The following is a 16,775-nucleotide window of genomic DNA, read 5'->3' as shown; positions in this document are numbered from 1 at the left end:
TCTGTCTCACGAACCAAAACGGGGAGCCATTTTGGTTCGTGTGGGTGTGTTTTACGGAAAGGTCAATTGTCATCATGTGACCATGTCTTTGATGTGATGGTGGTCATGTGACCATGTCTTTGATGTGATGGTGGTCATGTGACCATTCTTTGATGTGATGGTGGTCATGTGACCATGTCTTTGATGTAATGTGGTCATGTGACCATGTCTTTGATGTGATGGTGGTCATGTGACCATGTCTTTGATGTAATCTCCAATGTTTCAACTCAAAACTGTTTTTTTATCAATGAGTTACTCCTTATGAAGTAATTTACTTTTCAGTTTGTGTTTTGTTTCAAGTTTAATATTATTTGTACGATAAAGGATTGTATGCAACTGCTTGGAAAGCATACCAGCCGGCATTATTGCATGGGGGTCTGCATTCAAGAAATGTATACTGTATATGCATGCTCAAGATGTAAAATGAACAGTAAACACTGCTATTTTTTTCTTTTGTAAACTACAGTTAGGATATATAACTACAGATAGGATATAAATAAGTTATAAATAAGAAGTTAAGCTTCTACCTACCTCTTTGAGCAGAAAGTTTTTTTATAGTATAGTACAGTGTCTTGTTTTATTAAGCTGCTCAATAAAAGGCTATCAATCAATCAATCAAAACCAGTCCAGTGCATGCCGTGTATACCCCAGAGAACGGCATTTCAGTCTAAGGAATACAACCGATTTGCACATACCTTAACTCATGGTTTCAAAGAAATTACTGTGCTAAGGTATTTGGAATATGGATTGAATGCATAGTTTTACATGTAATGGTTGTGGTTTGAGGGTTTCATAGGAACTGACGGGTTCCATTTTCTAGTTGATGCAAACTTGATGAATTCTTGGTCTTCCAAAAGGTTTTTCTCATAGTTGGTTTAGGAAAGGGAATAAACCGTACACCACCTCCCAGTTGTTCTGGATACCGGTTGTTTCTGTTACACCGTTACACAAGCCGTGACTACAATGTTTCACCGTATTCACACATTTTTTGCATTTGCATGACACGCCAATCAAAGCGGCAGCATGTTTGTTTGTCTGAGGCAGTGTTTTCCCACAAAAATGTACGGATGCACGTGTCGACCAGACACGTGCGTGTTGTGTCACGATTGACCTACTAAATCAGTCAATTCAATTCAGTTCAGTTTTATTTATATAGCGCCAGATCACAACATAAAGTCATCTCAAGGCACTTTACAGGATTAGCAGGGAAAGACCTGCAGGGAAACACAGAACCCAACTTGACCCACAAGAGCAAGCACTCTGGCAACGGTGGCAAGGAAAAACTTCCCTTTAACGGGCAGAAACCTTGGACAGAACCTAGGCTCATGGTGGACGGCCATCTGTCTGACCGGCTGGGTTGAGAGAGAGAGAGAGAATGGCAGGTCGGAGACGAGTCAAAAACAAGGAGATGGATAGGGAAGCGATAGAGAGACAGAGCAGGAGCAGACAAAAACAAGATGTATAAGACTGGAAATGCTAATGGAGGCGAAGTGGACATAGGCGGTGAGGGCCACAGGTCCAGGTTCTGCAGCACCACGGACAGAAGGACCTGAAAGAGAAAGAGGGACAAACAGAGGGAGAGCGAGCACAAGACTACAGGGAATAGAGACAGATTGCACACATATATTTATAACATGAATAACCAGATAAAGAGGGAAGAGCTCAGTGTGTCATGATGTTAAGCCACCAGTGCTGGCCCATGACAGTATATTGATTATATTGATTACTGCATCGATTAGTAATAAGCTTTGTTAAAAAGGAAAGTCTTTAATCTACTCTTGAACATAGAGGTGGTGTCTGTCTCACGAACCAAAACGGGGAGCCATTTTGGTTCGTGTGGGTGTGTTTTACGGAAAGGTCAATTGTCATCATGTGACCATGTCTTTGATGTGATGGTGGTCATGTGACCATGTCTTTGATGTAATGTGGTCATGTGACCATGTCTTTGATGTGATGGTGGTCATGTGACCATGTCTTTGATGTAATGTGGTCATGTGACCATGTCTTTGATGTGATGGTGGTCATGTGACCATGTCTTTGATGTAATGTGGTCATGTGACCATGTCTTTGATGTGATGGTGGTCATGTGACCATGTCTTTGATGTAATGTGGTCATGTGACCATGTATTTGATGTGATGGTGGTCATGTAATGATGTCTTTGATGTAATGTGGTCATGTGACCATGTCTTTGATGTGATGGTGGTCATGTGACCATGTCTTTGATGTGATGGTGGTCATGTGACCATGTCTTTGATGTGATGGTGGTCATGTGACCATGTCTTTGATGTAATGTGGTCATGTGACCATATCTTTGATGTGATGGTGGTCATGTGACCATGTCTTTGATGTGATCGTGGTCATGTGACGATGTCTTTGATGTAATGTGGTCATGTGACCATGTCTTTGACATGTTTTTGATCTATTGATGGATATAGTGAGCCTGACCCGGCTTTGTTAGACGGCCGGTGTCATGATGAGTCCAGGCTTTGAGCTGAAGCATAATAATAATAATAAATCTCCACTCTCTGTTTTGTGTTCTTCTAAGGAATAGAAAAATATTCACAGTAACTGAAGGATGAAGTATTTTTATTACTATAAACAGTCTTTACGATTTGTGTTTGGAACAGTGTCCTCAAACTATCTTATCATGGGCTAAATGGAATCACTCTCATACCAACAGTCCTCCACGATTTAAGTTAATGTCTTCTCAATGATGCGTGAATTCTGACTGAACTCCCAACATCTCAACTCCGACATTTTGGGCTGTAAAAATAAAGATGCACAAACAGGAAGTGAGATATTACGTAACAAGTCAGGTTATTTGTATGAGTGCAAGTGGGTGAAGATCTCTTTTAAGACCTAGAACTTGTTTTTACTCAGCTCTAAAATGCCAGCACAAGCAGAAGATGAAAATGTTGGTAGTGTTCCAGAAGAAATATAAACATATCAGAGTGATTTTAATCATTTAACACCTTTACATCGATGCTGCTCTAATTTGTCATTTGTGCCTTATATGTCCCTTAATTGTGTCTTGCGTGTCCGTTATATGTTGTGGAAAATGTGTGTATATGCTGTAAAACAAATTGCCCTCCGAGGGACAAATTCAATAAAAGTGAAGTGAAGTGAAGTAGGTATAAAAAATATATATTTCATACTCCCAGATTCAGAATTAAATAATTTCAGAGAAAGGTCAGGGAGGTGAATCAGAAACAGCTGGAAAAAGACGTTTTTCTTCTGGCTCAGATTTGTTTTCACCCTGATTAAAACTTACAGTGATTAAAATAGACACTTGTTTTGCTGCAGAGCTTTTACCATATATGAAATGGAAATCAACTGGCAAGCAGTTTTTCTATTCGAGTAGAGCAATTGTGACTGTGAATAACGGAAAACAAAGCAGGAATAATAAGGCTTACTGTTCATTGTCTGGCTGCTAACAACAACCCCTTTCAGCTCGACACGTCCACTCTGCGGTCTGAGATGAGGCAGCTGGATGTGTTAAACAGCCAGCAGGCCGCCTCTCTTTTCTGCTTTTTAGACGGCGTCTGCAGCCCCTGCTGAAGTGGAAAATATTCTCAGGACAGGGTGTCTTTCTTAGGAATGTAAGGATGTGATGTGTCCTCTAAAATACATTTTATTGATTTCATAATCACCTTTGTTTTAGTTGTACCCTCAAATCATAGACCAGGTATGAAGACCGAGCCAGAAGACAGCTAACATCTATTTTACTACTAATTGACCCAACGAAATAGTTGTCTGATTGAAATTTTTGAAATTGTTAATATAATATGTATTCCATCAATTTTCTGTGCTTGAAATGTCATAAACCATCACACTTATTTTGCTGCAATATCCAACCCCTATAATATCCACGTTACACTTACATAAATCACATACAACTATAAGCAGGAAACACAAATATGCAGAAGAGCATCAAGTCAAAGCAAACCTCCAGATTAGCTTTAATGATTGTCTGCAGTAGATTTAATTCAATCAAGACAGGTGACAGAGAAACATAAACAATACCAGAGACAAAAAAATAAAATAAAGATTGACCCTGGCCCCCCGTCAGAGAAGGGAAAAGGTTTGGGGACCCCTGGGATAAAGTCTAGTTGCATTTCACATCTTCCTCTCAACTGGTTGCAGTTCAGCTGTACAGCATCCCACCTTCAAATATTGAGGTTTTATTTTGTGGCATGCCATCCTTCCCATTGGAATGCCAAGCCCAAATTAATCTGGCATTACATTTTCATCAATTAAATCCTTTAAACTAAAAAAATCCACTTACTGACACCATGTATGATGTCACTTTCGAGAATAAATGTAGACAAATAGGTTTAAAGAAGGTATCATTTGACTAGCATGGACCAATCATCAAAGGGCTCAATATCAAAGCCGCAAATTCAAAACAGACATCAAAGGTCTCCTTGACATCAAATAGACCTTTGATGCTTTAATGATATCCGTCTATATAAATAACGTATTTCAGTAGGTGCCAGTCACTTCCAGAACAATGCAAAGCTCTGTGAACAAAGAAGGACCCGTCACGGGCAAGAAGTATTTTGCCAGGCTTCCTTCGGATGAAGACGATGATCCCAGCTGCATCTATCATGAGAAACTCACTAGGAATTCTCGGAGGAACATCAGACTGCTCCATATGCTACATGCCATACCACAAAAGAAAGAATGTTCTGCAGCCAAGGACCTGAATATGGCACATGAGATGTCAGAGGAGGGTCACAATATGAACTCTGTTGAAGGCAAGCTCCGTGACCTCCAGAGCAAATATGTCCAGGCCGTTTCAACCATGGACAAACTGCAGAAGACGCGGGCAGAGCTTGAGCTCCAAAGGAGAATCGGAGAGGAGCAGATTGCAGAACTTCACCAGAGCCTGCGCTCCCAGAAGGAAAGGGAGAAAAAGAACCTGCAGGAGCACAAAGACGAGGTGACCCATCTGAACAACCTCCTTGAGAACCAGGAGCAGCAGCTCGTCAAAGCCAACCGTCAAGCAGAGAATCTCGGGAAGGTATTGGACGAGCTGAATGACACCAACCAAGCTCTGGTAACAATCCAAGGTCAGCACCTCAGCGGTATCGAGAAAAACCGGCTGCTGAAGGAGACCATTGAGCATCAGAAGGAGGAGGCCTCTAAGATGGAGGAGCGTTTCACAGAAATGCTCCTCCAGAGGGAGGAGGCCTTCAAAAGAGAGATTGCTGAGCAGCGGGCATGGATGGAGCAGGAGCTTGAGAGAACCAGGGAGGGGCAGAAAAAGGCGGCACTCCGTTCCATCAAAGAGGACGACGCCCTGCCCCAGGAGATCCCGAAAAAGACATCCAGGAGGAAGAATCGCTTCTGGTCTCGTTTATTCTCTTGCCGAAGAGGAAAGACCTCCAGCCCTCCGGACTCGGGACCCCACCAACAATGATTCCTCTGGACCACTTTGGATCCGGAACCAACCAGACCTCTGCCGTGCAGCTTATTCCCCTCATAGTTATATTTTCATATCCACATGGTGATCTGGATCAGCACCAAAAGGTTTTCAATTGTTCTTGGTATATTGGCACGCCAACCATGAAAAGCAAAAGTCCACCATCTTCTCCACTGTTTTCTGGCTGTTCAGCTCCAGGTTGTTGTTGCTACACCGGACACCAGTAGGACCAGCAGGCCTCCACATTTGGCCCGGCCCCCTGAACCAATACCAGAGACAAAAAAATAAAAATAAAGATTGACCCTGGCCCCCCATCAGAGAAGGGAAAAGGTTTGGGGACCCCTGGGATAAAGTCTAGTTGCATCTTCACATCTTCCTCTCAACTGGTTGCAGTTCAGCTGTACAGCATCCCACCTTCAAATATTGAGGTTTTATTTTGTGGCATGCCATCCTTCCTATTGGAATGCCAAGCCCAAGTTAATCTGGCATTACATTTTCATCAATCAAATCCTTTAAACTAAAAATCCACTTACTGACACCATGTATGATGTCACTTTCGAGAATAAATGTAGACAAATAGGTTTAAAGAAGGTATCATGTGACTAGCATGGACCAATCATCAAAGGGCTCAATATCAAAGCCGCAAATTCAAAACAGACATCAAAGGTCTCCTTGACATCAAATAGACCTTTGATGCTTTAATGATATCCGTCTATATAAATAACGTATTTCAGTAGGTGCCAGTCACTTCCAGAACAATGCAAAGCTCTGTGAACAAAGAAGGACCCGTCACGGGCAAGAAGTATTTTGCCAGGCTTCCTTCGGATGAAGACGATGATCCCAGCTGCATCTATCATGAGAAACTCACTAGGAATTCTCGGAGGAACATCAGACTGCTCCATATGCTACATGCCATACCACAAAAGAAAGAATGTTCTGCAGCCAAGGACCTGAATATGGCACATGAGATGTCAGAGGAGGGTCACAATATGAACTCTGTTGAAGGCAAGCTCCGTGACCTCCAGAGCAAATATGTCCAGGCCGTTTCAACCATGGACAAACTGCAGAAGACGCGGGCAGAGCTTGAGCTCCAAAGGAGAATCGGAGAGGAGCAGATTGCAGAACTTCACCAGAGCCTGCGCTCCCAGAAGGAAAGGGAGAAAAAGAACCTGCAGGAGCACAAAGACGAGGTGACCCATCTGAACAACCTCCTTGAGAACCAGGAGCAGCAGCTCGTCAAAGCCAACCGTCAAGCAGAGAATCTCGGGAAGGTATTGGACGAGCTGAATGACACCAACCAAGCTCTGGTAACAATCCAAGGTCAGCACCTCAGCGGTATCGAGAAAAACCGGCTGCTGAAGGAGACCATTGAGCATCAGAAGGAGGAGGCCTCTAAGATGGAGGAGCGTTTCACAGAAATGCTCCTCCAGAGGGAGGAGGCCTTCAAAAGAGAGATTGCTGAGCAGCGGGCATGGATGGAGCAGGAGCTTGAGAGAACCAGGGAGGGGCAGAAAAAGGCGGCACTCCGTTCCATCAAAGAGGACGACGCCCTGCCCCAGGAGATCCCGAAAAAGACATCCAGGAGGAAGAATCGCTTCTGGTCTCGTTTATTCTCTTGCCGAAGAGGAAAGACCTCCAGCCCTCCGGACTCGGGACCCCACCAACAATGATTCCTCTGGACCACTTTGGATCCGGAACCAACCAGACCTCTGCCGTGCAGCTTATTCCCCTCATAGTTATATTTTCATATCCACATGGTGATCTGGATCAGCACCAAAAGGTTTTCAATTGTTCTTGGTATATTGGCACGCCAACCATGAAAAGCAAAAGTCCACCATCTTCTCCACTGTTTTCTGGCTGTTCAGCTCCAGGTTGTTGTTGCTACACCGGACACCAGTAGGACCAGCAGGCCTCCACATTTGGCCCGGCCCCCTGAACCAATACCAGAGACAAAAAAATAAAAATAAAGATTGACCCTGGCCCCCCATCAGAGAAGGGAAAAGGTTTGGGGACCCCTGGGATAAAGTCTAGTTGCATCTTCACATCTTCCTCTCAACTGGTTGCAGTTCAGCTGTACAGCATCCCACCTTCAAATATTGAGGTTTTATTTTGTGGCATGCCATCCTTCCTATTGGAATGCCAAGCCCAAGTTAATCTGGCATTACATTTTCATCAATCAAATCCTTTAAACTAAAAATCCACTTACTGACACCATGTATGATGTCACTTTCGAGAATAAATGTAGACAAATAGGTTTAAAGAAGGTATCATGTGACTAGCATGGACCAATCATCAAAGGGCTCAATATCAAAGCCGCAAATTCAAAACAGACATCAAAGGTCTCCTTGACATCAAATAGACCTTTGATGCTTTAATGATATCCGTCTATATAAATAACGTATTTCAGTAGGTGCCAGTCACTTCCAGAACAATGCAAAGCTCTGTGAACAAAGAAGGACCCGTCACGGGCAAGAAGTATTTTGCCAGGCTTCCTTCGGATGAAGACGATGATCCCAGCTGCATCTATCATGAGAAACTCACTAGGAATTCTCGGAGGAACATCAGACTGCTACATATGCTACATGCCATACCACAAAAGAAAGAATGTTCTGCAGCCAAGGACCTGAATATGGCACATGAGATGTCAGAGGAGGGTCACAATATGAACTCTGTTGAAGGCAAGCTCCGTGACCTCCAGAGCAAATATGTCCAGGCCGTTTCAACCATGGACAAACTGCAGAAGACGCAGGCAGAGCTTGAGCTCCAAAGGAGAATCGGAGAGGAGCAGATTGCAGAACTTCACCAGAGCCTGCGCTCCCAGAAGGAAAGGGAGAAAAAGAACCTGCAGGAGCACAAAGACGAGGTGACCCATCTGAACAACCTCCTTGAGAACCAGGAGCAGCAGCTCGTCAAAGCCAACCGTCAAGCAGAGAATCTCGGGAAGGTATTGGACGAGCTGAATGACACCAACCAAGCTCTGGTAACAATCCAAGGTCAGCACCTCAGCGGTATCGAGAAAAACCGGCTGCTGAAGGAGACCATTGAGCATCAGAAGGAGGAGGCCTCTAAGATGGAGGAGCGTTTCACAGAAATGCTCCTCCAGAGGGAGGAGGCCTTCAAAAGAGAGATTGCTGAGCAGCGGGCATGGATGGAGCAGGAGCTTGAGAGAACCAGGGAGGGGCAGAAAAAGGCGGCACTCCGTTCCATCAAAGAGGACGACGCCCTGCCCCAGGAGATCCCGAAAAAGACATCCAGGAGGAAGAATCGCTTCTGGTCTCGTTTATTCTCTTGCCGAAGAGGAAAGACCTCCAGCCCTCCGGACTCGGGACCCCACCAACAATGATTCCTCTGGACCACTTTGGATCCGGAACCAACCAGACCTCTGCCGTGCAGCTTATTCCCCTCATAGTTATATTTTCATATCCACATGGTGATCTGGATCAGCACCAAAAGGTTTTCAATTGTTCTTGGTATATTGGCACGCCAACCATGAAAAGCAAAAGTCCACCATCTTCTCCACTGTTTTCTGGCTGTTCAGCTCCAGGTTGTTGTTGCTACACCGGACACCAGTAGGACCAGCAGGCCTCCACATTTGGCCCGGCCCCCTGAACCAATACCAGAGACAAAAAAATAAAAATAAAGATTGACCCTGGCCCCCCATCAGAGAAGGGAAAAGGTTTGGGGACCCCTGGGATAAAGTCTAGTTGCATCTTCACATCTTCCTCTCAACTGGTTGCAGTTCAGCTGTACAGCATCCCACCTTCAAATATTGAGGTTTTATTTTGTGGCATGCCATCCTTCCTATTGGAATGCCAAGCCCAAGTTAATCTGGCATTACATTTTCATCAATCAAATCCTTTAAACTAAAAATCCACTTACTGACACCATGTATGATGTCACTTTCGAGAATAAATGTAGACAAATAGGTTTAAAGAAGGTATCATGTGACTAGCATGGACCAATCATCAAAGGGCTCAATATCAAAGCCGCAAATTCAAAACAGACATCAAAGGTCTCCTTGACATCAAATAGACCTTTGATGCTTTAATGATATCCGTCTATATAAATAACGTATTTCAGTAGGTGCCAGTCACTTCCAGAACAATGCAAAGCTCTGTGAACAAAGAAGGACCCGTCACGGGCAAGAAGTATTTTGCCAGGCTTCCTTCGGATGAAGACGATGATCCCAGCTGCATCTATCATGAGAAACTCACTAGGAATTCTCGGAGGAACATCAGACTGCTACATATGCTACATGCCATACCACAAAAGAAAGAATGTTCTGCAGCCAAGGACCTGAATATGGCACATGAGATGTCAGAGGAGGGTCACAATATGAACTCTGTTGAAGGCAAGCTCCGTGACCTCCAGAGCAAATATGTCCAGGCCGTTTCAACCATGGACAAACTGCAGAAGACGCAGGCAGAGCTTGAGCTCCAAAGGAGAATCGGAGAGGAGCAGATTGCAGAACTTCACCAGAGCCTGCGCTCCCAGAAGGAAAGGGAGAAAAAGAACCTGCAGGAGCACAAAGACGAGGTGACCCATCTGAACAACCTCCTTGAGAACCAGGAGCAGCAGCTCGTCAAAGCCAACCGTCAAGCAGAGAATCTCGGGAAGGTATTGGACGAGCTGAATGACACCAACCAAGCTCTGGTAACAATCCAAGGTCAGCACCTCAGCGGTATCGAGAAAAACCGGCTGCTGAAGGAGACCATTGAGCATCAGAAGGAGGAGGCCTCTAAGATGGAGGAGCGTTTCACAGAAATGCTCCTCCAGAGGGAGGAGGCCTTCAAAAGAGAGATTGCTGAGCAGCGGGCATGGATGGAGCAGGAGCTTGAGAGAACCAGGGAGGGGCAGAAAAAGGCGGCACTCCGTTCCATCAAAGAGGACGACGCCCTGCCCCAGGAGATCCCGAAAAAGACATCCAGGAGGAAGAATCGCTTCTGGTCTCGTTTATTCTCTTGCCGAAGAGGAAAGACCTCCAGCCCTCCGGACTCGGGACCCCACCAACAATGATTCCTCTGGACCACTTTGGATCCGGAACCAACCAACCATTCTCTCTGGGTCCAGCCCCACCACTTTGGACCCGGAACCAACCAACCATTCTCTCTGGGTCCGGCCCCACCACTTTGGACCCGGACCCCACCAACTCTGTCATCCTTTTGATGTTTATTCCACTTCGTGGTTTTTGTGTTTCTGTGAAGAATAAAAAATTAAAGGAAATAAAATGTATTATTATTATTATTATTATTATTATTATTATTATACAGACAATCAGCAAATTTCACACAATAACATTAACAATAACAGGTAAACATTATACTTAGTGCACTGGGATATTGTCAGAAAGGGAAAATGGTAAGGTTAGATGATTCGGAAATTGCAAAATTGGTCACAAACTAGGCCGTTCACACCAGGTAACTACTTCTGGTCGACCAACGAAGATTAGTGATCTTAATTCGATCTTTTGTTTCCTGAAAATAATATTGATAGAGGAGAATATATCAATATTCTGAAGAAAAGCATTCTTCCTTTTGGGCCAATCTTAATGATGATCACATCAGTTAATGTTCCATGAACCTTTCTTTCTGTGAAGAAATATTTGGCTATTTATTTCATTAATGGTGTTATTATTTATTTCCTGACTTTTTTTCTGTGACGGACCCGGAAAGGGATATTTGGTTATGTGTGGCTTTCTGGAAAACAATACATTTTTACATTTAGACACCCCCCCCCCGATCGTCACTCTTTTACAAACTGACCCCGGCACCCCATCAGGGAAGGTTATGTGGCCCTCACAGGAAAACGTTTGGGGGGACCCCTGATCTAAAGCATTCATGATGCAGTCTTCTAAATGTATCTTCGCTTGGGACCCGCACTCACGCTATCCTGGCACGTATCAACAGAGTCTACATTTGAGAAGAGATAACACTAATTGTTAAAAGTAAAATTAGTGCTAAAATTGTTCTAGAGTGGAATTGTGTCCGTCCCTGCTTGATGTATAGCTTCACCAGAGCAAGGTTTCCCTGATCGTATTTGGTGTTTCACAGTCCCCTACGCATTTTCAATGTGGACAGGTCTAAACTGCAAATAGACCACGCTATCGATAAAGAGGCAGAATTTGTTGGACTAATCAGGACATTCCTGGAAAAGACTTCCACTTGCACCGGAGTTGTAAAAATATTTTTTCAATGAACCTCTTATCTTTCTAACCATTTTTTTCCCCCAAGTCCCAATTATTTTATTGCTCCTGTCACAAATACTGTGAATCTGTTCCTTGCATCAAATTCCGACTCAGCTCATGCATACACCAGTAAAACAGATTCTTAGTAAGCATAACTGTTTACATTTTTAGTACTATTTTGTACTCCAAACCTAACTTGCATTTATGGCGTTTGTGGGTGAAAATCAATAGCCCTTGTGCATATTGTGCATTTAAACTACTGTCAACTTGAAAAATGAACCGCTCAAACCAGTCATCTCGCTCATCCTTTGTGTCTGGACCAGACCCCAGATTCACCCTTTGTCCTCGGCTCACTCAAGTCTCCAAATCCAGGCACCCCAATGGGTTTGGATGTAGCTTTGTCCATGTGGTTGGAAACTACACTATACATCATACATCCCTCGTGTGTGTTTACGTAAGTTGCATTAGCAGCCTAAAATTCATGTTTTATTTTCTCATTACCTCCTGCACTATGGGCTGGCCACCCAGCAACAAAGTTAATGAAAAATCAATAGTGGATTTAAAAGCTTTTAATGCCTCATGTGCTGTTTCTTCATAGTGCATGAACTGCAACAAAACAAGAAGAAAACATGGAAATAGAGGCATTAAAATGTTTGTTCTGTCTGCTAAAGTATGAAGTTGCAGATTTTATATAATTGGAGTTGACTGATGAGGCAAAATTTGAGTATGGAGAAGAAATAATCTAAAAATCTAGAAAAAACACACCAAGTTATTCAGATATATACCGGTAATTACATTAATAAAATATTAGCTGCAATGATCTTGATGTGGCTCTAAAAGCTATTTTGTGTCTGATATATCCTTTCATCCGTCCACAGCTTGAAGGCAGTGCTGTCAGCTCCTCTGTCCAGCGGCGCTCTCGATCTGTCTGGGATCCCTCTGACAGCCCGGGACATGGAACGTTTGTGTGCACACCTGCAGCGCCACTCGTCCACTGTGGTGAGCTTGGAGCTGGGCTTCACAGAGCTCACAGACGAGGCCTTTCTCCTGCTGCTGCCCACTTTGGCTGCCCTGCCTCGCTTAGAGACTCTGGCCTTGAATGGAAACCGGCTGACCAGAATTATTCTGAAGGAGCTGACTGATGCCCTGAAGGTCAGGTCACCCATCTTCTGAATGTTTTCATCTATTTTTCAAACATTACTACAATATAATATAAACATCTATATGTCTGTCTTTTATCTCTCTCTTGTAGAAGTACAGTCATTTTTGGAAAATCTCTTTACCTCACTCTTTTTGTATTTGAAATTAACCTCAAGTTATGCATTGTTAGAGATTTCGCTTTAAAGCTCTCTTCCGGTTCTTTTGTCTCTGTCAGAGGTGTATAGTCAATAACAAACACAATAGTAGATTAAGCAAATACTTAATGTACACAAATCAGGTACAAAGTTGGTGAGGATACGGTGCCGGGTTCTTCAACAGGAACTGCAGCAGGTTCCGAAGAAGAACAAAGTGTTTTGGAGTCGCAGCTTTTAAGTAGCTCTGGCTGTCTTATCTTGTATCAGTGGGATGTGTAAATGTTGCAAATGATACATTATTCCCTATGATTCATCATGATCAGTGATAAATAACAAACTAAATGTTTGTGCAAGCATGCGTTAGCAAGAAGAATTTCCATTAGTCATGGGCATATCTGACAACCGTGGAAATATCTTACAGCTGATTGGTTATTGAATCCACAAAATTCATGTTGGCAAGAGAAGTATCCAGCTAGCCTTGGCGTTGGATCAGCAAACATATTACCAAAATACTTCTCTTAGGCCTAATATGTCATTTTGAATTTTAGATATTTATGTAGTAGAACTAAAACAAATCTAACTGCTGCACTTTTGGCTTGTCCCATGAGGTTTCGCCACAGCAAATCATCCTTCCCCACTTCCCCACTTCACCCTGCCCTTTTAAACCATCAATATCTCGCATTTCTGACCTTATCTTCAAAATATCTCACCTTCACGCTCCCTCTTATTATCCCTCTTAATGCAGCCTCATGGGTAGAACGGGTAGTGCGGTTAGCAAGAGCTAGCGTAGCATTGCCATTGTCTCCCATTAGCCGGATCCAAGCCTGGATAAATGCAGAGGGTTGTGGCAGGAATGTCATCCGGCGAAAACATTTGCCAAAATTGAACATGCAAGACTGAGACTGAGGAAAAGACAGGAGGCGGAGCTAAAAGTGGTGGAGATGAAAATGCTGAGGTTCTTCTTGGGAGTGACCAAGTTGGGTAGGATAATTCCCTAAGGATTCATTCATCTTCCAAACCGCTTTATCCACAACTGGGTCACGGGTCGTGCTGGAGCCCATCCCAGCAGTCAACGGGCGAGAGGAAGGGTACACCCTGGACAAGCCGCCAGTTCTTTGCAGGGCCACACACACAGACAGACAATCATTCACACACACTCACAATAGTGCCTAATTTTGCATGTTTTTGGTGGTGGGAGGAAGCCGTAGAAAACCCATGCAGACATGGGGAGAACTTGCAAACTCTTCACTGAAAGGCCGCAAGTCGGATTTGAACCTGTGACCTTCTTGCAGTGACAGCGCTCACCACTGCACCACCGTGCTGCCCTATCCTAAGGAACTGCAACTGGGAATTAAAAAGTATAGTTTGTGGATAAGACCATAAATTCACCCCATGGGAGACCTGCCACACTATGATGGAAAGTATCTTCATCTGCTTGTAACCCCGATCTTGTGTCACGACCAAGAGCTCATGCCATTGGTAAGAGTAGGAATGTAGATTCACTATTAAATCAAGATTATTGCCTTACAGCTCAGCCCTGTCTTCCCCATAACAGACAATACAGTGGCTGCGTTCCTGCTGATGCCGCACTAAAACACCGATCCATCAAGGTCATGAATGCCCCAAGATACATAAACTCCCTCATTACCACAACTGGTTCTGACCTTACAGAAATACATGTGATTGATCATCTGTGACTCCTGTAGCCTCATCTAGTGTTTCTAATGCCATTTGAAAGAATTCATAGTGCCGGAAGCTAAACCTAGAATCAGAGTCAGGAGGAGTGTCTGATGGAGCCTCGACCCACCAAAGCCCCTCCCTGTAGAAGAAGGAGAAGAAGTGACCTACCAGGACTATGTGCATAACAGTTATTAATATTCACAGCTCCGATTGTAGAAAATAAATATACATCAAAAAGTATCTGCACTGTGAAAACAAGATGGCTCATTTTATTTTTCAATCGGTACATTACATCACTCAAAGTACATTATTCTTTGCCATAATAAAGAAAAACGTTTTTGTGTGTATTGCCGATATTTACATACAGCCATTAGAAAAGCAACTAAAATATGTAGCTGTGTTCACTCCGAGCTGACAGAAACACAGCTCCACCTGTCGTGGATGAAGGAACTTCTCCTTGTATGACGCTTGTGTCCAGGCTGGTAGCTGTGGATGGTCCTGACAGAGATTTAAACATTTTGCAGTCATTTATTTGATGATGATGATGTTTTTGATATTTTCAACCCTAGGATCCAGGCAGCTTCCCAAGTGTGACCTGGATTGACCTGGGCAACAATGTGGACATCTTCTCTCTGCCACAGCCTTTCCTGGTCAGCCTGAGGAAGCGCTGTCCCAAGCAGGGAAATCTGCCAACCATCCTGGAGTTTGGAGAGAGTCAGGCCAGCGACCCCCCAGAGAAGCTGAGAGGACTTGAGGAAGAGGAGGAGACGGATGACACCAACCGGACTGAGAGCATGGGAGAACTTCGGTCGGAGGTGGAGGAGGAGATGGATGGAGAGATGGAAATAGAGGAGATGATGGAGGAGCTGCTAGAATTGGACAGGGAGTTGCAGGGGAAGGAGGACGAGGACGAGAGCATGTGGACGCTGGACGACCAGAGGAAAGTGGGCAGGAGAGGTAGGAAGGAAGAGGAAGGAAGGGAGAAGGAGGCACAGAAGAAAGAGGAACTACTGGGAAGGATAGCAGCAATGGTGGGGGATGAGGAGGACACACAGAGCCACTCCTCCAGACTTTCCTGCTCCAGCCAGTCACAGCTCTCCTCTGGACCCATTGAGGCAATGAGAGCAGAGGGGGATGACTTTGACGAGGTGACTGACCAATCAGAACTTGTGACCTGATTGCTGCTCCCTGCTCTGTTTATGACTCCCCTCCTTTGTCAAGTGCAGGGTGGAAGGAAGGACAAATGGACTGCTATATTAATCGAGGCAATCTTATTGCACTCAAAGTAAAACAGGCTCCAACGACCCTCCGCTGATCTTATTTGCGATGGCCACTGCATCGTTCACATGCTTAACCCGCTTGAGTATTGGTGGCTGTAACATGAAGAGATAATCCCCTAAGGGAGAATGGTTTTTACTATTACTGTCTGTTGTTTCAAGTAAGAATAGACCTAATAAGAATAGATCCTAACCCAGAATAGCCTGACTCATTATATCACATGAGGCTTTTATGTATAGCATGTTCATTTTTATTCAGGTCCCTTTTTCCTGGCAACCCTGCTAATACCTATATGTGCCTGTGACAATTCTCACCATTGGTTAAGAATGTGTATTGAGAGATTAAAAGAAACCAAAAAAAAAACATGAAACCAAGTCAGAGCCCTTAAACCATTTGAAAACAGGATTTGCCAAAACTGGACATGAAAAGGCTTGCGTCTCTCCCACATCCATCATTAACAAATGGACCGTAGCCTAGTGCCTGAGGCGAGAGGGTCAAAGACTCCGTGTCCAGGGTGAGAAGGACCTTCACGCCTCCGAGTCCTGGAGACATACAGGTCCTGGAGCGATGGCAGCTTGCAGCCGACCACCTTCTCCGCAGCACGTACAATGCGCTGCAGTCTGTGTCTGTCCCTGGTGGTGGCAACCGCAATTCAGCCCTGAATACACCCCAGTCTGTTGTCCCCAGACACGTGCCAGATCTTAGTTGTGCTTGATACAGATTTAGCAAGTTTCAGTCTCTGTCTGTATGTGGGGATGAAATGGACTATAACGTGGTCTGATAGTCTGAGGGCGGTGCGGGGCACAGCGCGATAGGCGCTGCTTACAGTCGTGTAACAGTAATCCAAAGTGTTCTCAACAGCTGCCAGGATGA

General features: G+C 44.3%; 1 protein-coding gene across 1 annotated transcript in view; it reads left to right on the top strand.

Moving 5' to 3' along the window:
- lrrc75a (leucine rich repeat containing 75A) overlaps nt 1–15,802 on the top strand; it is a 37,293-nt gene extending 21,491 nt beyond the window's left edge. The window contains exons 4-5 of the mRNA XM_068745877.1: nt 12,528–12,801; nt 15,194–15,802. Of these exons, the coding sequence (XP_068601978.1) occupies nt 12,528–12,801; nt 15,194–15,802 (883 nt within the window). The remainder of the gene's footprint in view (nt 1–12,527; nt 12,802–15,193) is intronic.
- Nucleotides 15,803–16,775: the final 973 nt, after the last annotated feature.

The sequence above is a fragment of the Brachionichthys hirsutus genome, chromosome 11 (genome assembly GCF_040956055.1).
Source record: "Brachionichthys hirsutus isolate HB-005 chromosome 11, CSIRO-AGI_Bhir_v1, whole genome shotgun sequence".
In the NCBI taxonomy this organism is placed as follows: domain Eukaryota; kingdom Metazoa; phylum Chordata; class Actinopteri; order Lophiiformes; family Brachionichthyidae; genus Brachionichthys; species Brachionichthys hirsutus.
This window is presented reverse-complemented; position numbering and strand designations above follow the sequence as displayed.